Source organism: Corylus avellana, chromosome 10 (genome assembly GCF_965113065.1).
Source record: "Corylus avellana chromosome 10, dhCorAvel1.hap1.2, whole genome shotgun sequence".
Taxonomy (NCBI): Eukaryota; Viridiplantae; Streptophyta; class Magnoliopsida; order Fagales; family Betulaceae; genus Corylus; species Corylus avellana.
In genome coordinates this window covers 6,189,035-6,212,329 of record NC_142499.1, presented here as the reverse complement: position 1 = coordinate 6,212,329, position 23,295 = coordinate 6,189,035, and the positions used below count along the sequence as shown (strand labels likewise).

Genomic DNA, 23,295 nt, shown 5'->3' with positions numbered 1-23,295 from the left:
TTTCATCTCCAGCAGATTAGGCTTCTTAACTTTTTCCAACTATTTTGCTACAGTAAATAGGCTAAGTAGCCTATTAAGTGCATCTACAGCAAGGGTGGCTATTTTAGCCATTCAAAATACCACTTTTTCTATTTTAGCTACTAATTTTTCACAACATACTCCGATAGAATAGTTATTTTAACTCTCAACTCTAATTCAATATTATTTTTTAGTATTATTTTTATCATAGAGAAAGAAAGCGAGTGAGAGAAAAAGGTGAAAGGGATGAGAGAGAAATGATTAAAAAATTTTGTAGTTGTGAACAGTAAATATACTATTTTACATATTTACTATAGTAAAATAGATCAAAAAAGTTAAAGAGCCTATTCTATTGAAGAGGAAAAAAAAAAGTACAAAAATAGTCAAATTTGACTATTGTGGTGAATTTAACTACTCTTTTGGACATGCTTTAAAACTGTTAGACACTGGAAAAATTTGTTTATTGTTTTTTCTCTCTCCCTCTCCTTCTACCCCCTCTCTCTCTCCCCCATCCACACAATAATGGCTAAAAAATAATAAAAATAATATTTGAAGAAAGTAGAGAATTGAATAGATAGTCTATTCCAGTTTGTATTGAAAAATTAGTAACTAAAATACAAAAAAGTGAATTTTGAGTAACTAAAATACCTATTGTTGCTAGAGACAAAAAAAAATAATAATAATAATAATAATAAATAATATTCTGGGGCCCACGTAAGACTTGATAAATTCAAGTCATTTTCGCTACACATGTAGCTTTCCAATCAATCAAAACCTCATTTTTTAGAAGAAAAGAAAACTTACGATAACTTATTTTTTCCATTTTTCCGAAAGAAAAGGGTTAAATTTACTTTTATTCGCATGAAATTTTAGGCCTTTTTTAATTTAAATTTTAATATTTAAAAATTAGTAATGTATTTTTTAATGTTTCAAAAAAATATCAATTCAAATATTTTCGTTAAATTGAACAAAAATCTATGAAATTATGTGTTGTAAACTTGATATATATATATATATATATATATATGAGAGCTTGATATATGCCAGCTGTTTCAAAATTTAATGAAATGGATGAGAGCCTCACTTGATAAGATGGATGGGAACAGGATCCTCTCCAGCCCATAATGGACTGAAGAATATCCAATTTATGATGAGAATTTCTCTTCAGAAATCTTATAGTTAGAAATGGGACACATACCCACTAATAAAATTAATAATAAAATATTAGTTTAAATTAAAAATAAAAAATAAAAAATAAAGTAATAAAGAAAGAAGAAAAAAGAAGGGGGTGGCTGGCCACCCCATTTTGGGTAGGGAGCCACCCCCAATGGCCGGCCAAGGGGTGGCCGAACCACCCCCATGGCGAACCACCCCCATTTTGCAAAAGAGGATGGCCGAACCACTCCCAAGAGCCTTGGGGGTGGCCGAACCACCCCCATAGGCCATGGGGGTGGTTCGGCCACCCCCTACCCAAAATGGGGGTGGCCAGCCACCATGGCCACCCCCATCTTTTTTCTTCTTTTTTTATTAATTTTTTTTTTAATTTAAAATAATATTTTATTATTATTTTTATTAGTGGGATATGTGTTCCATTTTTAGCTATAAGATTTATAAGGAGAAATCCTCATTATGAACTGGATATTCTCCGGTCCATAATGAATTGGAGATGACCTTGTTCCATATGGACGAGGGTAGCTTGAGATCTGGCTACTAAACACCTTTTCCTCATTAATGAGGCTCATTAAGTCGTGAAGCTAGCAGACGTCTTTAAACTTGAATGCTGTTGAGGCACATACTTGACCTATCAAAAACCATAGAAAGAGAAGGAAATCCCACAAATGGCGAGAGATTTTGGTGCCCATGTCGGTGATGCAGGTGTTGCGATGGAGAGCTCGGGTGGCCTACTTTTGTTGATCTGCATGATCATCATGTCTCTCTCAATTATATCAATGGCCATCTTTGCTTGTGGTGATGGTGATGATGGCTCTAGAAAACCTCGCAAGCGAAGAGGCGGTTCTGGTTTTGCAGCTGGAGGTGCAGGCGGAGGCTATAGCGGTGGTGGTTGTGTATGTGGTGGAGGTGGTGGAGGTGGTGGTGGTTGTGGAGGTGGTGGTGGTTGTGTAGGTGGTGGAGGTGGTGGTGGTGGTACAGTTTGTGGAGGTGGTGGTACTGTTTTGTGGAGGTGGTGGTGGAGGTGGTGGAGGTGGTGGTTGTTGAGGTGGTCATTGATTTTGGAAAATGTTGCTCTGCGTCAACAATGGAATCTAAATCTTCCTAAAGGATTTGTTGGGTTGATTTCTGGCTTTTATTCTGCAGACGTAGATTAATGGTTTTGAGCTTCTCTCTGTGTTTTCGTTGAGGGGGTCTCTCGTTTATTAGCTTGGTGTTTGGGGCTCTAATGAGTCTCATTTGCTGGTTTGTTTGTTTGTAGTTGGTTCACTTGTTGAATGAAATATTATTTAATTCATAAGAAAAGAAAAAAAAGTCTGCATTCTTGACTTGTGTGTTGTAAGCTTGATTCCCATTCTCTGATGTTTCTGAGATTTCCGTCAAATAAGAAGAAAGATGAGGAATAATATTTTTTTTTTTTTAAAGAAAAAAAGAAAAAGGGTAAAAATACAAGAAATTCCATTTTTTATGATCTTCTGAACTATCTCAATATTGAAAGTTGGAGACAACCTTCTCTACAAAAATGAGATTGGGAACTTTTTGGAAGTTGGAAGTTGGAGACAACCTTACCATATTGACGACAATCCTATTCCATAAATGAGATTGGGAACTTTTTGGAAGTTGGAGACAACCTTCACTACAAAAATTCTTTGATTTTGTGGTGTGATCAGGGAAAAGGATGCTCTTTCATTTTAAATCTCTTCTATTTTTTCTATTTAGTACATTTAAAATAATAGTGTTGTTGTCCAAATTTTTTTGAGATTCAAACTTTTGGACAACACTACCCTTCTAAATGTATTAAACAGAAAAAATTGAGGAGATTTAAAATTGAGAGGATCCTTTTCCTATGAACAGTGAGTTGTTAAAAGAAAATAACACTATGTAGTGTCATTTTGTCATAAAAATGACACCGATCAAATAGGTGTCATTTAAAAATGGAGTAGATTTGAAATTGAGAGATCCTCTTCCTGTGAACAATGAGTTGTTAAAAGAAAATAACACTATATAGTGTCATTTTGTCATAAAAACGACACCTATCAAATAGGTGTTGTTTAAACAGTAAACGGCACCTTCAGAGATGCCGTTCTACTGTTGAAACGACGTCCCCCACATGGAGGACATCGTGTCAACAGTACCATGTCGTCAAACTTTGATGACGTGGATCTGGCGTCCCCCAAATAAGAAACCAAATTATATTCAAGCATGATAAAGTAGAGAGGAGTGCAATGATGCCATACATTTAGGATTTTCGTTTAGTTTACTGGAAAAAAAGAAGAATAAGAAATAGCCTGAAGCCTAAAGATGATTGTAACTTTAATAATCATTCTTGTCGACTTTTATTAAACTAGATTTGGCTTAGGTATCGTTAAAAAAATAAAAAAAAAGTGTATGTGCTATAAATTTTTTCAACGTTCAAGATTTAATTTTAAGTTTTTTACAAAAAAGAGAAAAGAGTGAAATTAAATTTCAACCATTAAAAAAATTGTAACATATGTGACCTTGTTTTTTTTTTTGACATGTCCACACAAAAGGGGAGAGGGGGATTCGAACTAGTGACTATCACTTCATTAGGCGTGGTCCTAACTGATTGAACTACCTCTTAGGAACATATGTGACCATGTTAAGTCTCTTTATAAAATTTTTAGTTGACTTATAGGTTTTAAAAAGGATGGACCACCGAATAAATATATATATAGAGGTGATGCCATAATATCTCACACCTAGTCCTTTGAGAAAATAAAGTTATGAGCATTGCCAGACTTACATTTTTAAAACCAGCCCTCTTGGTTGTCGTTTTAACAAGTTGTACCATTAATGTTATTTTCTTCTTTTCCACTCTAGCCGTAGACCCTCACTGTCATCTATGGTTATATATATATATATATATATAATGTTTTGAAGGATTTATAAATATATACATACATGAGGACTACTTTAAAGTATATATATATATATATATATATATATATATATATATAATGATGGAAGTATTTATAAATACACGTACATCTGGAATGTTTCAAGATATATAGATATATATGATGATTCAAAGTATTCATATATATACAGATGTGGTACCTCGGTGTGTATATATAAGCACAACAAGGTTTGAAGTATACTTTTATATATATATATATATAGAGAGAGAATAAATGAGTGTAATTTTTATAAACAAAATAATTTAAAGTACATTAAGATATATTATATAAATATATGTATATGAATCCTAAGGAATAAAATAATTTCTTAAAATTTTATGAGAAAGCATACCTAAATGCCTAAGTAAGTTCATTCTCAATTGATTAGCAAGCCAACTCATAATAGTAATAGAATACTTTACTATGACGTCTATGAGGGTAGTAACATGTCTGTATTTCCTTCAGGAGATTAGTTAGCAGTTAGAGGAAATTTTTACTGTAGTCAAGAGATAAGTGAATTTACTATCCCTTCCAGAAAAATTATCATGCCATGCTATTTATGAAATTATGTTTCAAATTACAAGTGATCATTTTGTTTATACTATGAAATTATGCTGCATGCATGACAAGTTTGAGAAAAAGAAACATTATGAAAACAATGATGTTTATAAGAAATTTTGAGAAAATGATGACAAACCCTCCTACATGTTGCCCTAAGATGTACCTAGAGAAGTACAAGAAATGAGAAAAAGAGTGTTATAAAATGAGGGCACAAGTAGGGAGGAGTGTATTTTTTGCCCCAAGAGAAACAAGAGACAAGCTCGGTACCGATGCTAAGGATGGAGGCGCAACCGCTGAAAGAGGCTCTGCCAGAAGGTGGTTCCATCATAGTGTTTTTGCCATGCTGAGTGCATCCAGAGTTAATCGGCTGGCCAGGAGGCGGCGCTGCGACCACAATATCTCATCCCAGGTTACAAGGACCGCCCAACCCTAGTATACAGGGGTAACAGTATACATGGGCCCTAGTATGAGATAAAGACTATTAACAATTTGATTGATGATAATATATTTTATGTGTTTTCTGTTTTCTTAAAAATATACTGGAAACATATGTAGTTATGAGTTCCAATTTTCAAAACAGAACAAAGAGTAAAACTACTTATGGTTGTGGATTTTACTTACTGGGCCCCCTTTGGGCTTATTAATTTTATTTCTTGTTTCAGGTGGTGATTAGGTTGCATTAAGAGGCCGGAATGGGGGCGGGCATATTTAGGAATTTCATGTGATTTCATATTAGTCAAGTTAATAAGTGTATTGGCACAGTTTTCTTTCAGAGATTGATGAATTTATTTTAATAAGAAACGTTATTATCGTTTGTGAGACATATTTTTGTTAAGCAGAAATATTTCAATTTATTTTTAAGGACGTGATATCCTAGAGTTTCATGCATTCGTTTTATATTAGTCTTTTAAAATTGACAAACCTTATGGATCTTTGTGAGTAAGGAAAATGATTAACAAACATAACTCTAACGGACTGGGGATATTACAATTGTAACACACATATAGTAGGTTTTTTCACAACACCTCCGCCAAACTCAAGGAAAAAAGTTTAGAAATATTTATCTCTTAAGAAGCTTAAATTGAAATGATGGACATACATTCAATAGGTTCACTTTTGGTATATCTTATACCTTCATTTTTTTTTTTTTTTTCTAATTAAAAGGGTGGGAAGGGGCGACCAGTATAATTTTCCCCCTTGGGCGTTACCATCGGGGTCCCCACCCGATCTTATACCTTCATTTTGAATTCTTAAATTTAGCTTCAAACAAACCAACCAATTCCATATAACTTTCCAATCAATCAAAACCTCACTTTTTAGAAGAAAATAAAACTTAAGATGAATTTTTTTTTTGGCTTTTTCCGAAAGAAAAATAGTGAAATACGTGGACCCAAACAGAAAATGTCATTTAGTTCAATGAAGAATGCCATTATACGTGGACCCGAACAAAAGAAAATATGACAGCTGCAGGGAAACTTGCTTTTTATTTATTTTTTATTTTTTTCCCTAATAGAATGAGAAGAAAATGGTTTCATGGGGTAATCTTTCCTACTTCTGATCCAGATAGAAGACGAGAAACTTGCAAATTATTTGAACTTTGAAGTAGTCATTAAATTTCAAGGAAAATGAAATATATGTGTGGCTACCAAACAATATCTTATCGTCATTAAGTTCGTCAAGTAGACTTTTTTAAACTTGAATGCTGTTAAGGCACTGATAGGTTTTGGTGAGAGTCAATAAAAATAAACTGATAATATCCACTTAATGTGAGAGTAACCACGATACAAATACTCTTCAAGTATAACTAATTGAAAACTCTCTGGTTGATTTAAACGGGAGAGTATCTTGTCCCCCATTCTCTCATGTTTCTAATTTCATATTGCATATAATACATAAATTGCATTTATAATCATAAATGACATTGGGAACTTTCTTTGGAGGATAAAATGATAAAATAAAAAAATAAAATAAAATGAAAAGTGAAATGACCCTTATACCCTTGTGAAATAAGGAATTAAGGATGGCTCCTCTCCCTTTCCTATGAACAAAGACTTGGGAAATGGCTGTGTCCATGCTAGCAAGAAAAAGGGGATAAAAGACTACTACTTTTTTTTTTTTTTTGAATAAAAATTTTATAACACCAACCAAAGAACTAGACAGACACTCCAGCAATCAAGCTGGAAAACTCAAGCCAACAGGCTACAAGGCAAAAGCCAAAACAAAATCTCTCAAGCACAGAGAGGAAAGGAAGGGTCCTGAATAGTTGAAAATTTGGGGATTTTCCTTGTTTGGCTTGGCACGTTTTTGGTTTTGTTTTCAAATTCATATTTTTTGATTTTGTAAACAAATTTGGTACAAATTCACAAACTCAAAATTTTGCCCAATGTTATAAAAATCACGTTTTCTCTTTGAAAACCAAACAACACATCTGCATCGGTTTCTTAAAAAATTCAAGATAAGAATGAAATTTAACCCATCCAAACAACACATGAGCATCAATTTCTTAAAAAAATCCAAAACAAAAATGAAATTTAGCTCATCCAAACATCACGCAGATCGATGATGTGGCTCTTGTTGAGCCTTTGATGTATATAAATCAACGGCTTAGGGATATTGTAACTATTGCTAAATAGGATGTAATTAGCTTATGTTAGCAAATCACAAATGGTATGGAAACTGCATTGCCGAGATTTCCAATGCAAATCAATCAAAAAAAAAAAAAACCCAAAGTTGATCAGAAGCACAAGGTGGCAAAATCCCTCGCCGACCATTTCCTGACCGCCTTGGCCTCCACCCGCAAACTTTTCGCCCTTCGAAGCGCGTCGACCTCCTTCAGCAAATCGAATTCGATCCCCTTCTTCTTCAATTCCTCAACGCACTTAGCTAAGAGCTTCCCGTCCTCTTTCTCCCTCTCCAGTAGCATCTCCAGGTGGACCTCCACGTCGGTCTTGTACCGCACGGCCCAAATGATTCCAAGGGAAAACAGAATGGAGCAGAGTGATGGGATCCATGACCTGTGGCAGGCTAGCCGGCTGGAATGGCACACTTACAGTTTTTCAATTGCAATTTTAAATAGTACCATAAACATAAGATTATGTGGCTTAGTTAATTATTTTCAGGTCCAGGCATTACTCAATTTATTTAAACAATAAAAGAACAAATTTAATGAAATAATAATTTTAATGTTAAACAATTTAAATGATAAGATATATTAAATTGCAATATAAAAGCATATGAAAATGCATCACCTAATGGCAGAATTACTTCGGCGTTCTACTTCCATATGAGAACAAAACCCCTTCTTTCTTTTTTTTATAATCTATTTATTTATTATTATTATTTTTTTTTATAATTGAATGGGTTATCAGGTTGGGTTTCCTTATTGAGCCAGCCTTTGGTTTCTGAATTGGGTTGGCCCAATCGGGTTAGCCCACTTAATAAACCAATTTTTTTTTTTTAAAACTGAATTGAGCTTGGGTTAAAATGAACCCATACCCAGTGGCAAAAAAATACTTGACCCGGTTTCTTATGGGTTAGAAACCCTACCTGATCCTTAACTTCTCAACCCAAAAATACCAAAAACCTAGCCGCCGCCCCTTCCCCTTCCCCATGCGCCGCCGCTGCTACCCTGCACCTTCTGAATGCGCTGGCCACCCATCCACCACTGATCAGTTGCCCCAGACGACGCCGACCTGCGGGAAGCGGTGGCGCCGTCCACGGCTTTGAGCCGGGCCACCGCTCACTTTATGCGGCCAATGCCGCTGCAGGTTGTGGGAAGACCGGCGCTTTATGCAGCCAACGCTGCTGCTAAGTGGGGGAAAATCGGAGCAACCAAAGTCACCGTCCTTTCCACAAAGGGCTGCCGCTACTGTCCGCCGGCGGCGGCCGTCGCTCACTGCATGCGGCCAAATGCCGCTCAACCTCATGCAGGGCAAGGGGCTGTCGCTCAGCCCTGAGTCGCCGGTGCTGGTTATAGATCCACCCCAAGGGTGGAAAGCCTTAACTGGATGTGTGGATAACAGGAACTGCCTTTCGAGATGCCAACCATCTCTCATTTCTACACACACTACCTATGGCCTGTGCTTATTTTATTTCATCATAAACAAAAAATTTAACTGGGCCGTGGGTTTCATGCTTTTCACCCTATTTTGTTTCAATAATCAAATAAACAAAATAAATATTATTGAAACAAAAAATAAAATTTTACACAAGTAAGAATTCTATATATAATTAAATGCTAATTGACAATAAAATTAACTGTGGAACGAATAATTATATAAATACCTCTAACCATGCTTTGCTCAAGCCAATTGAAGAACAGCTTCACAGAAACAAAATCTGAAAAACTAAAAATATTGAGAGGTTCTTTTGACTTATGCCTACTAGTAAGTGTCAATTGATGCAATACACCGGCCTTATTTATAGGTATATCAGGGACCCTCAATTAGAGTTGTTACCTTAGTTATTCCTCTCATCAATGAATAAAAATCAAATAAATAATCAATATAGATTATTTGATTCCACAAAATAAAAACAATAATGAATTCAAATATTTGTTTCCATAAGAATTAAACCAACAATTTAATTCAGAATATTTGATTTTATAGAATAAGCTTTAATTGAAATAAATCACTTAACGTCATATATATATATATATATATATATATATATAATCACAATAATATATATGACATAAGTTACATACTTTACAGAATACATAAAATTCAATCATAAATGAGATTGGGAACTTTCTCTGGATTTCAGCTTTTGGCTTCTTTGGATTTCAGCTTCATCCTCCCTCCACGGCCACAGTTTTAAACAACTGGATTTTGAATTTTTGCATCTTCCTTTCGGCTTTTTCTGATTATTTGGTTTCCTTACTACACCCTCAGGTTGGTTATTTGAGGTGGAAAGGAATCCTCATTTCTTGGATTTTTGTTTTAGGCATAGTGGGATTAATTCTTGTTGAGTCGTCTTGTAAAATCCTTGCTCGTTTGTTTGGTTTTCTTTTTTTCTTTTTCCTGTTGAAATACCTGGAAATGGACGAACGTGGATAAGTTGGCAATAAGTTGATAACCCATCAAAGCAAGGAGAGTTTTGGTGCAGAACAAGACGTGGGAAGTGGCTATGTTCATGCTAGCAAGAAACAGGGGACCGATATAAATGAAAATTTTATAGGGGTAATTACATTTTTTAATACATTGTCACTTTGCCTAAATGAATTGACAATCTTACTGCCCGACCTTATCAAACTACCATTTTATGCCCAAAACCCTCATTCTGTTAGTCAAAGGCATTAACTCAGACGGTCAACACGTCACGTGCGTCTTACATGCCATTTTGAAATTTTCTATCCCACTTTTGCTCACAGTAGGGTTGTCAATTCATGAGAGCAAAGTAACAATACGTTGTAGTTGATGGGAGTTTCAAATTCTTCCTATTACTGCTACACCAACTGTGCCTCTGAAAAGGCAAGTAGAGAGGTTAACTAAGGACTTTCAAAGTTTGGAAATCTCCCCCTTGGGGTTGGAGTTGAAAATGGATGCACATCAAACAGAAGAGGAAGGAGAGGATTTGTGCATGACGCCCAAGGGTAAGGAGTTTCAAATTCCTAAACTCACTACCCTAGGGGCGCTGACGATAAATCATATCGTCACTAAAACAGAGGAGGAGGAAGAAGATTGCTGCGTGACACCCAAGGGTAAGGAGTTTCAGATTCCTATACCCACTACCTCAGGGGCGTCGAGGATTAATCGCATCGTTAAGGAGGAGCTTCAGATTCCTAAACCCACTACCAGGGGCACCGGCAATAAATCATATCGCCACTTTACACGATTTTGTACGTGGATTAACTTTTGAAGGGAACATCGAAACCTGCTTTTTTTTTAAAAAAAAAAAAAAAAAAATTAACAATATTTCTTCTCCTATTCATAGGTATCTTTAACAAAACAATATTAATGAGAAATTTCTTCTAAATTTGATCTATGCTTTTAACTCTATGAATGTTACCGTTCTAATTAGTTACTGGGCCAAAATTATCATCGTTATCAATGACAATTATTCTATATCAATTACAGTTCTTCTATATGCTTACTTTAAATGAACCCTTAAAAATAAATAAAAATTAAAAAAATAAAATTCAATTTTTTTCCGAATAATTTTTGTTGAATCTTGCTGTTTGTACAAAATTATGAAACCCCTTCAATTCATGGAATTCTGGAGTAATATTTTGTGGGCCGAGGACTTGTTTCAAAAGCGTGTTTGGGCCTAATGTAATGTTCTCTGCTGTCTAAATTTTGTTAACGGCCCAATATGGTTTGACTTTCTTAACATATGGTCTCCCCCATTAACAGTTATGCACAATCTATATCCAATTCCAATCAATCAAGTCTTTCTTCTCATAATTTGCTCCATGACATTATCACACATGCATGGTTCTATAACTACTGTACTGTTGGGTCTGGTTCAACCCGCCTGGGCTTTAGCTCGGAGTCTCCCTGGTTCACAAGACCCAACCCAAGTTCAGGAGGTCTATGACCTTGCAGTTGATGAAATATGGTTTCCTTTGATTTCCAATTAATGTTTCAAAGTCATGCATGGTTATATAAGGTCAGGGATTTGTGCAAATTAATGTCATGTCATGTCATTAATTTGCTACGACCAGCCGATATTTTGGGCCAGAGAAATCAACCAATTAAGCGCGCACGTTATTTGGAGTATGAGAACAGGTATAGAACAGTGACCAATATTAATGAAATGACATGACATTAATTCACAGTAGATATAGAACCATGCATGTGTGATAATTTCATGGAGCAAATTATGAGAAGAAAGACTTGATTGATTGGAATTGGATATAGATTGTGCATAACTGTTAATGGGGGAGACCTTATAGGAAAAATAATTTGCACAAATTAATGACATGACATGACATTATCTGAGCAAATTAATGACATGACATTATCTAGAACCTACTGTACTATTGGGTCTGGTTCAACCTGCGCCTGGGCTTTAGCTCGGAGTGTCCCTGATTCACAAGACTCAAGCCAAGTTCAAGAGGTCTCTGACTGACGTAGGGGCCACGTGGGTTGCTGGGAAGCCCAGCCCAATAGATTCGGGAATTCTTGCATTAATGGTAGAATAGGCGCTGTCATAAATGTCATGTCACCTCCCTCATTGATGTCCGGGGAACAAGGAGTAATGCTACAAGTCACTCTTGTATCTTTCTAGGGATGATGTGGTTGTATTTATTTATTATTTTTTTTATGGCGGGGGACCTCGACAAGGCAAGACCCTTCGGATCCACTTCTATAGAGTAAACCTCGAACGAGTGCATTGCACCCTCAAAAATTTTCCTACATGGATTAATGTAAATCGCTGGCTTTTATACCAGAGGATGTGACCCCAAGGAAGAATTTGCACCTAACAAGTCTCGAAATTGCGACTGTATTTTGTTATTAATTATTCAGGATTACATCATAACATATATATATAAGAAAAACATTAAACTCTAATTGTACGGATGTATTTTGGAAATTTTCAAAATATCCCGTACAGTACCACATCACTATTGCGACGTTCACTCCGCTCCTGTCTACTTGGCCATCCACTAGTGTCCTAATATGAGCCATTAAGTTCCAATAAAAAGAGAATTTGCAAAGCACAAGAAAGAGACCAAAAAATCTTTATAAAATTATAAAGTCTTGTCCGCATGTTCAACTCTTCCCAATAATTTTCCTAAAGTATGGAATAAGACATGATACATGCTAACATGCGTGCAAGAGAAAAAAATATAATAAAATAAAATACACCGTGCAACTTGCAAAGCACAAAAAGGAGAGTCAGGAGACTAACAAATCAATTGTTATTTATAACTTTCTAAGCCACAGATTTTGTTTCCCAGAGCAATGTGTTAATTAAATTCGAAGAGGCTGAAGATAAATTATTCAATCTCCTTACATCTTACAAAAATTACAAAACTTTGAGGCATTTTTCTTCTTAAAGACTTGTCGATTTTTCCTTTCACTTTCCAACTTTAATGGAAAATTGTGGTATGTAATTAATTTTTTATATCTAGATTTAAATTTTTTATTTTTGCCTTTCACTTTCCAACTTCAACAAAAAATTGAGGTATGTAATTAAATCTTTATATTTAGATTTAAATTGTTTTTTTAACTTAATTTTTTTTTATATTTATATTGCCATTCTTGATAATTGTTTTTATATTTAATTATTTATTAATTGATATAGTTTTTGTTTCATATTTTAATTATATAAAATATATAATTGTAGTTATTTGAGATTAGGGAGGAAAACAACAATTCTATTGAGTTTCAGTCAAATTTTAAACGAGTTCGTGTTAAAATTGGTGAGCAGAGACAAATATTATATTTCCAACCTATTAACAATCATGCCTTCTTGAACTCCTGTTGCAAGGACCGTCTTCTACAGCCTCACGGTATTCCATTTTGTCCCACTAAGTGAAAAAAATTTTCCCCCTTTAATGAATTTCCTGGCTGCCTTGGGTGGACCCGAAGAGAAGAATGTCGATCATTTAGGCCCCGTTTGGTTTGTGGAATAGACCTTTGGATTGGACTAGCTAACACTAGGAATATCTAGTCCTTTATTTGGTAACACTCTATTCCTATGAATAGTTTATTTCCATGAAACTACTAATCTCATACAGACAGGGTTAGCTAAGCCACTCAAAAATGAGTGACTTAGCTAATCATTTCCTGTGAGATTAAATTAATTGTGTAAATTGCCACAAAAAAACCCTACTTGTGGGATTAAATTTTGTTCTCTCTCTCTCTCTCTCTCTCTCTCTCTCTCTATATATATCTGTTTTTCTTTATCCGTCTCTATATTTCGCTCTCTATCTTTTTCTATCTCTCTGATTCTTCTGGTACAGTTTTTCTACAAGTGAAAATGAATTTTTTTTTTTTTCTCTATGCCGTCTCTCTTCTTTGTACCGTTTCTCAATTTTATTTTATTTTTTTTTATTCTCTGTACCTCTCTGATTTTCTTCTCTTCGTTTCTCTGTTTTTTTTTTTTGTATTTATGTACCTTTTTTTTTATTATTATGTTTCTCCGTATCTCTTTTTTCTCAGTTTTTTTTTTTAATTTTTTTTCTTTGACGGAGAAACAGAATCTGCAAGGTTTTTATAAAATACAAATATATAATCTGTTTTTTTTATTTCTTTTGATTCTCTATACATTCTCTAACTATATTTTTTTGATTTCAAGATTGAGTTTGATTCTGTTTTCTCCAACTATATTTTTTTTATATAAATAATTTTGTAGCATAATTGCAAAAAAAAAAAAAAAAAGGTCACATGCCTGACATAATTAAAAACAAAAAAGAAAAAGAAATTATAGTAAAGTTATGTTTTTTTTTAAAAAAAAAAGAATGAAAGTCCTTAATAATATAAATTGTATTTGTATTATAAGGGTATTTTAGGAAATTTGATTACAATATGATTCTATTCACCAAAATATTGCATTGTACCAAACGAAGGAATATGATTAGCTAGTTTATTCCAGCGTTACAACCAAACAAAGGAATATGAATAATTAATCTATTCCACACTCTTCTATTTTCAGTAGTAATTAATCATTTTTCAATGGACTAGACATTCCGCGAACCAAACTAGACCTTACTTCAATGAAGAATGCCATTGTACGTGGACCCGAACAAAAGAAAATATGAGAGCTCTAGGGAAACTTCCTACCTGTTTGAACTTTGAAGTAATTATTAAATTACGTGGAACAAAAGAAAATATGAGAGCTCTAGGGAAACTTCCTATCTTTTTGAACTTTGAAGTAATTATTAAGTTACGTGGACCCGAAGAAAAGAAAATATGAGAGCTCTAGGGAAACTTCCTATCTGTTTAAATTTTGAAGTAATTATTAAATTACGTGGACCCGAACAAAAGAAAATATGAGAGCTCTAGGAAAACTTCCTACCTGTTTGAACTTTGAAGTAATTATTAAACTTCAAGGAAAATGATATATATATAGTCATGCTAGCATACGTTTTTAAACTTGAATGCCGTGAAGGCACATACTATTGACCTATCAAAAATCTTAGAGAGAGAAGGAAATCCCACAAATGGTCAGAGATTTTGGTGCCCTTGTCAGTGATTCAGGTGTTGCGATGGAGAGCTCGGGTGGCCTACTTTTGCTGATCTGCATGATTATCATGTCTATCTCAATTATATCAATGGCCATCTTTGCTTGTGCTGATGATGCATCTAGAAAACCTCGCAAGAAAGGTCGCCGTTCTAGTGGTGGCGATGATGGCGGTGGTGGCGGTGGTGGCGATGATGGCGATGATGGCGGTGGTGGCGATGGTGGTGGCCACCACGACAGTGGTCACCACCACGACGGCGGTGGTCACGACGGCAGTGGCCACCACCACCACGACGGTGGCCACCACCACCATGGCGGTGGTCACGATGGCGGTGGCCACCACGGCGGTGGTTTTTTTTAATAAAAAAGAGTATGTCAAAGAGACCAATTGTGGTTGCGGTGACCACCACGGTGGTGGTTTTTTTTAGTAAAAAAGGGTAGGCCGGAGAGACCAATTGTAGTTATTCTACCTAGACGTGAATATAGTAGTACCTATTTCCTAGGAGCCATACAGGAGGAGCTTAGACAGTGAAAACCGCAGCCGCTCCTTGGATTCCTTGGGTTGATTTATTGCTACATTCCAGCTTTTATTCTGCAGATGTGGATTACTGGTTTTGAGCTTCTCTTGTGTTTGGTTGAGGGTCTCTCGTTTATGAATGTGGTGTCTGCGGTTGTAATGAGTCTGATTTGTGGTCTCCCTTTTGTGCGTATCCAGTTTTTGCTGGTTTGTTTGTTTGTAGTTTGTTCACTTGTTGAATGAAATATTATTTGATTCATAAAATAAAAAATAAAAAAAGTATGGATTCTTGACTTATGTGTTGTATAAGCTTACTTCCTATTCTCTCATGTTTCTTATTTCAGTCAAATAAGAAGAAGGGGAAATTATCTTTAGCCCTCATAAATTATAGGGCTTTCGTACTTTGTCCCCATGAACTTCTAAGTGTGATACTCGACTCCATCAAATTATCATTGTATAGTTAATAGCTCCCTTCTATCAGTCAAAGGAGTTAAAATAGACGGTCAATCCGTCATGTGCCAGTCACGTGCGATTTTAATTATTTTCCTTCCACTTTTGCCAAGACTTTTGCAAGTTCATGGGGGCAAAGTGCCAAGACCCTATAATTTATGGGGGCTAAAGGTAATTTCCTCTAAGAAGAAAGATGAGGAATAAGAAAAAAAAATAAAAAATAAAGAGTGTTGGGGAGAAAATCAATTAGAGTTAATTTTTTAGGGAAACTACATTTTACCCCAATGAACTACAACGCCTTGGCACTTTCCTCCCATGAACTGCCAAGTGTACTACTTTGCCCCCATGAACTACCATTTCGTGCTCAAAACCCCTTCATTCAGTCAAAGTTGTTAACTCGGACGGTCAACGGTACTGTTCACGACAATGTTCACAGGGTTGACCGTCTGAGTTAAAGAGCTTGACTGACGGAATAAGGTTTTTGGCATAAAATGATAGTTCATGGGGGCAAATTAGAGTAGTTGGCCGTTCATGGGGGCAAATTAGAGTAGTTGGCAGTTCATGGGGGAAAGTGCCAAGGCGTTGTTGTTTATGGGGGCAAAATGTAATTTTCCCTAATTTTTCTCAAACCAACTTATTGGAGGAACATGAACCTCGCTCGAACTAAAAGTGAGTTCGTCCGAGGTCCCTCGTTAGAATACAGATGGCCAGCATTGATGCAGAATTAGACAAATCACCTTGATCAATAAATTGTTTTATGCCGAACCAAGGAAGGTTCGTCGTTACCAAATCACGAGCGGACTAAACCAAGTCAATGTTAAGAATATATTGTGATATTATGGGGAATATATTAACATTAATTGTAAATGATAAGATCAAATTAGAATTAAATTTACTGATTTGATTTTATCAATCATACAATTTTATATTATCTTCACATCCCTATAAATAGGAATCATTTGTATTATATAATTATCAAAGTAATAAGAGTATAATGTAGTCATTTGAGCTTTATATGTGGATATAGGCCATTGACCGAACCAAATAAAATTATTGTGTATCTTTTATTATTTTGTTTATTTATTTCCACTATTTATTTATAATTTTCTATTTGATTATGAAATTCTTCATGGTATTCCATTGATCGATCCAACTGGTTTGTGGACTTTATTTTGGTTTATTTTGTTTTTCCTTGTTGTACACAAAAAAAAAAAAAAAAAAAAAAAAAATCACATTCAACAGAGATGGAGGTTGCCATTCTCCGCCTCTGGTACTTCACGTCACTCATTTTCAGCTTAGCACCGCCGCGCCTCCTCTGGTCTCTCACGGGCACTTCCCAGCCGTTTTCCTGTTTCCAGGGGCTTCACGGCAGATCTACGTTTTCTTCGGCTTTCCACCAGTTTTCCACCAGCGTCGTCCCTCTCAAAATCTGGCTTCAAACAGCGTTTTCTCTGTCATTCCACACCGTTCTCTGCCACGTCCAGCCACACCCAACCACACCGGCCTCTTCCTCAGCGCGCCGCGCCGATTCCTGCCTCACCGCCAACAGCCATTAGCCGCCGCTCTCTGCCGGCATCCTAGCAGCGGCTCCGGCTTGATCCTTACAACCACCGTCCAAACCGTGCCGCTCATCTGCGCCGATATCTGGCGCTCCCAGCCGTAGATCTGCTGACTCCAATCGCATATCATGTTTCAGGAGCTAGCTTTCGTGACTCAATGACTCATTGAGAAGATGAAGTGAGTTTGGTTATAGGTTTGATTCACCCTTGTAGATATTCCTATTCTAGTTTAGGAATATGTTATCCTGATTTAGGTTTTTAAACTTATATGTTTTTGGTTACGGGATTAAGGTGATTCTTATTCCAATTTAATGTAATCTGCAAATAGGATATTACAAGGGGATTCCAAGATTATTTGGTTACGGGATTAAGGTGATTGTTAGAAAAAGCTTGTTTAGACTGTTCAATCATCGGATAACCTTGTTTAAGTGATCCTGCAGATTCCATAGAGTTAGAAAAAGCTTGTTTAGCTTCATCAAACGTATTATATGCCTTGTAAGCCAAAAAACAGGTAAAAAACCAGATTAGTAATTCTCGTTATGGACAAGGGAGCTTAACTACGAACCGCAGAGAACATGACTTGGGCAGCTCTTTGACCATTTTTTGGCATGTACATATAAAAGAGAGAACTTGAGGAAGAAAGGAGATTTTTTGTAAGAAAGAACTTGAGGAAGAATCTTCAATGAAAGATGGAAGAAGTCCAATTTGTGTCCATGTTCCATCATTATTCTTTGATTAGCATTTTATCATTTCTTTGGCTCGTGTAAACACTTGGTGGCCGGAAACTGTGTGAACAAAGAGTAAAAATACAAGAAATTCCATTATTTTTTATGATCTTCTGAACTATCTCAATATTGCATAGAATATATAAAATTCAATCATAAATGAGATTGGGAACTTTCTCTGGATTTCAGCTTCATCCTCCCGCCACGGCCACAGTTTTAATCAACTGGATTTTGAATTTTTGCTTCTTCCTTTCGGCTTCTTTTGATTATTTGGTTTCCTTACTACACCCTCAGGTTATTTGAGGTGGAAAGGAATCCTCATTTTATTTGATTTTTGTTTTAGGCCTAGAGTGGGCTTCATCCTTGTTGGGTCTTCTTGTAAAATCCTTGCTCTTTTTTTTTTTTTCCCTGTTAAAATACCTGGAAATGGACGGAAGTGGTTGGCAATAACCCATCAAAGCATGGGGAGTTTTGGTGCAGAACAAGACGTGGGAAGTGGCTCTGTTCATGCTAGCAAGAAACAGGGGATCGATATAAATGAAAATTTTCAAAGAACTCAAGCCAACAGGCTACAAGGGCAAAGCTAAAACAAAATCTCTCAAGCCTGACACACAGAGGAATGGGAGGGTCCTGAATAATTGAAAATTTGGGGATTTTTAGGATTTTGAATCTCTTCACGCAGATCGATGATGTGGCTCTTGTTGAGCCTTTGATGTATATATATCAACGGCATATATTGTAACTATTGCTAAATAGGATGTAATTAGTTTATGTTAGCAAATCACAAGTAGTATGGAAACTGCATTGCCGAGATTTCCAATGCAAATCAATCAAAAAACAACAAACAAACAAAAACCCAAAGTTGATCAAAAGCCTAATCACACAAGATAACCCTTGTGATGCCGAGAACAAGGCAAGACACGGTGAAGAAGAACAAGGTGGCAAAATCCCTCGCCGACCATTTCCTGACCGCCTTCGCCTCCACCCGCAAACTTTTCGCCCTTCGAAGCGCGTCCACCTCCTTCAGCAAATCGAATTCGATCCCCTTCTTCTTCAATTCCTCAACGCACTTAGCCAAGAGCTTCCCGTCCTCTTTCTCCCTCTCCAGTAGCTTCTCCAGGTGGACCTCCACGTCGGTCTTGTACCGCACGGCCCAAATGATTCCAAGGGAAAACAAAATCGAGCAGAGTGATGGGATCCATGACCGGTGGCAGGCTAGCCGGCTGGAAACTGGGTCTCTCGAGGAGGCGCTGAAGAGGAGAACCAAAGCTGTGGAGTGGAAGAGGAAGAAGAAGATGTAGAGCATTGTGATTTCCTTTCGGGCCGAGTCGATTTGGGTTTCTTTGAGGATGATTCTTCCGAGGATCAGTTCTTCTTCCTTGAGCCATTGCTTGAGAAGAAGCTTGTGGGTCGGTGTTTCTGCGATTTGGTGAAGTGGGTGCATGGGCTTTGGCTCCATGATTGATGGCTTTGTGCTCTGATCAGCCATGGATTTGTAGACAGAGAGAGAGTTTTGAGGGAAGAGGAACAGTGGGGGAAGGATTTTCACAGAGTCGCGTGGTTTGTGTTTTTTGAATTTCGTAACGGTTGGATTGGAAATATATGATTTAAAAGGAATAAGAAAAGAATCGTATTTCCAGGAACGCCCCTAGTCGGTGATCCAATAGAAGAGCGTGCTAGAATTTGCAACGGCTACCTGCGTGTAAGATTCCATTTTTGTCCTTCATGAATATGACGCATTCGAAGCTGCCAACGGTCATTTACACAAAATATTTGTTTATCAGTTTTGGAGGAGAAAAAGACGTTTAAAAATAAAAATAAGAAATGCTATATAACTTTTGGATCACACTTGGAATAAAAATGGAGTAATTGGGAGAGTCACATCGGTAATGAGTAGTTTTATTCACTATCTTATAATTTCTTAAAATTGAAGCGAAAGCCATATCAATTTTGAAGGATAAAAAAATATAGTACATAGCATTAATTCATAGGTAATAGATACCACACGTTGACACAGGGCTTTGCATTTATTGATGTGCCTCGGTGAAGCTTGCACTTCTATAAAAGAAGGTTTTTAAAAATCAACCAAGTAATCAATATTTAAAAAATGCTTATTTAATAGTTGATTCTAAAAAAGAAATGTATAGAAACAAGACAAGAATATGTTGTTTGGAATTTCTTTAAAAATATATAATATCTAACGTTACTCTAAAATGTTATAAAAAGAGGGCTGTAAGAAATCTATTATGTTAGCGTTAAATGGGAAGAAATTCAAATAATGACGCAGGTTGAGCATCATATTAAAAGTCAAAATAAGCTTAGGCTCTGTTTGTTTCGACGTAGAATGTTTCCACCGACCTTGAAAACATTTTTTTGGCGTTTAATACGTACGAAAAATCACAAATAATTTTATTATGTATATTTTTTCATTCAAACATATGAAGCTTTAAATTATAATAATGTCATGAGTGAGGTCTCAACTGTGTCCCTATTGAATCCTGAAGGAGTCCCAACCAGGCGGTGTCCATCTCGGGCCGTGACTTGGCATAAATAAAACCCAATGAAGTGCATGATTAAAGTGTTTTAGTCTTGTGTATAATGGTCCTAGGGCCATGGCTCATATGATCATAACCAAAAATAAAGGCCTAAAAAGTAGATCACGAGAGTTATCTTGTGTGATTAGGCTTTTGCTCAACGTTGGGGTATAGGATTTTAGCAAATTAAATATAGATAGTAAGATCAGTTAATTTGAAGAAAGAAAAATTATAAGAATAGAAATGTCATGTTGAAGTGGCTCAAAGAAAGTCCCAAATGTTACTATAAAACAAAGCTTTTTCAGTAAATATTGATGCTTCATCTGGATTGACTATTGTGGCGTGTAGCCCACTTTTATATTTTTTTTAAGAAAATTGAAACCTGAGTGCGAAGTAGGACTTCACTTGAAAAGATTTTTACTTCCCCCAAATTTTTCCCTCCCTCCCTCCAAATTTCATTTCTAAAACACCTTGCCCAAATTCACCCCTCGTGAAATGAGAGGTGGAGTCATTAACGGAAAGCTGACACGCTATCTCCACAGCTCGTTTAGTTGAGATACTCTATTCATCCATCAGGTGATAAGTTTTCTTAGTTGATGGCTCATCTCGAAGGACAATAATCATCTTCATTTCAAATGAAATGATAGTAAACGAACAATATCCATTTCATGATTAAAATTTAAAGTTTGTTATTTAACGGTGTAAATAATTTCACATTTATAAAACTTTTTAAAAGATATGTTAATATTGACTTCATATAAACTGGTAGATCCTTCTCTTCAAAAAAGAAAAAAAAAAAAAAAAACTAGTAGATCCACCGACTTTAAATTCTGAACATAAAATAAATACTTCATTTAAAATTGAGAGAATTATATTCCAAGCATAGACCAATAAAGACTAAAGTAACCTATATTTTTGCGATTATGCCGGTATTTAAGTGAATTTTTAAATAAATATTGATCAGTAAATAATTATTTGCGTATAGACATTATCTTCTTTAATTGATTGATTTCTTATATAAAGTTGTAATGCTTGTGTTCACTACCGTTGGATGCAAACTGTGGATAAGAGTTGAATTCATGCCGACAGAAACGAGTCTTGTAATCACAATCGACGGCTTTCGTTTAATCACCATGTCTAGGAAATTCAATCGACGTTCAGAAATATTTCGATTCGAGAACCTTCATTTTCTTTAGTGGTCGAAGATGATGGCAAAATCGTCATTTGGTGTCCAAAGCCCCCATCTCTTATCTCCTCCTCCAATCCCTTCACTACCATGGCTTCCACTCTGCACCAAAGCCTCACCTCCCTGAAACCCCACCGCCCTCCAAATCCCAACCCAACCACCACCACTCTGAGATCCACCAGCTACGTTCCCATACGTTGCGGGCCACGGTCTAACCGTGGGCCCCTGATGAAAGGCCGGATCCTAAGCATCGAAGCCATCAACGCCATCCAAGCCGTCAAGCGAGCCCAAAAGTCCTCCGACGACCCCACCCAACTCCCAGCCCTCCTCTCCAAAACCCTAAACCGATTGATCAAGTCCGACCTCCTCGCTACCCTACGCGAGCTCCTACGCCAGGACCAGTGCGCCCTCGCTCTCCACGCCTTCTCCGCCTTCCGGTCGGAATACCAGCCCGACCTGTCTCTCTACGCTGACGTGGCATCCGCCCTTGCGAGGAACGGGATGGTGGAGGATATGGACCGCCTGATCCGTGACTTGGAGGAGGGAGACAGCGGGGGTGGGATTATCCAGTGTGATGATAAGGGGCTGATCAGGCTGGTAAAGGCGGTGATTGGTGCTGGGAGGAGGGAATCGACGGTCAGGATCTACAGGATGATGAAGAGGAGTGGATGGGGGTCGAGTATTGAGGCGGATGAGTACGTGGTGAGGGTTTTGAGTAAAGGGTTGAGGAGTGTTGGGGAGGAGGGTTTGGGTGATGAGGTTAAAAGGGTCAATTTGGAGAAGTTGAGGGTTAATTTGTAATTTCGTTGATGGCATGAATGAATGAATAATAAAACTCTTCTAAGGCCATGGTGTTGCATTACAGAATTATTTGTTTTTTAATATAACTTCTCAAAAAATAAAATAAAAAATAAAAAATTGATCAGTAAATATAGAAATATCAACACCGATGATTTAGGGTAATTCAATGAAATCTATACCAAAGATAAACAATTATCCATTATTTTTCTACTTAAGTTTAGACTCCAATAGATGGATAACAACTAAATAACAAAGACAGATAATCGATGATAACTAAATAACAAAGACACATTTGTTGGTGCTAAAGACGGGCAAAGAAAAATTATGGAAAAAATATTTAAAAACTCTATCAACTAACAATCGTTTTTGAAGTAGCTCTATCAAGTTTAAAGTGTGCTAAAGCCCTATCTCTTCTCATCTTGACAGTTTACTTCTATTATATCTGATATTACTTTTAATCTCTCTTCCTTTCAATGTTGGAATACTTTGAAAGTTTCTACATGTGCTAATTATCGTGCACACTTGTTAGCTAAATGGGTCGCTAATCATATTGTGTTTTGTAGCATTTCCACATGATTTCTCATTATCTCTTTCATTCGGATCAAGAATAGGAAATATCCGTCCTGTAACCTCGTTTCCCCTTTCAATTAAAACAAAAAACAAAAAAACAACTACCAAAGTGTCTAAAATGCAACTTTTTTTTTTTATTTTTTTTTATTACCCTT

The 23,295-nt window shown here is 36.3% G+C and overlaps 2 protein-coding genes and 1 pseudogene across 2 annotated transcripts; 1 reads left to right on the top strand and 2 right to left on the bottom strand.

Moving 5' to 3' along the window:
* Positions 1-8,631: 8,631 nt before the first annotated feature.
* LOC132173184 (U6atac minor spliceosomal RNA) lies at positions 8,632-8,734 on the bottom strand (annotated as a pseudogene).
* Positions 8,735-18,671: 9,937 nt separating this feature from the next.
* LOC132161848 (uncharacterized) lies at positions 18,672-19,672 on the bottom strand. Its single transcript, XM_059572051.2, has one exon. The coding sequence runs from the start codon at positions 19,536-19,538 to the stop codon at positions 18,924-18,926; it is 615 nt and encodes a 204-aa protein (XP_059428034.2). The 5' UTR covers positions 19,539-19,672; the 3' UTR covers positions 18,672-18,923.
* A 2,008-nt stretch (positions 19,673-21,680) lies between these two features.
* EMB3123 (PPR containing protein) lies at positions 21,681-22,636 on the top strand. The gene has a single exon (XM_059571784.2). It carries the CDS (start codon positions 21,860-21,862, stop codon positions 22,568-22,570), a length of 711 nt encoding a protein of 236 aa, XP_059427767.1. The 5' UTR covers positions 21,681-21,859; the 3' UTR covers positions 22,571-22,636.
* Positions 22,637-23,295: the final 659 nt, after the last annotated feature.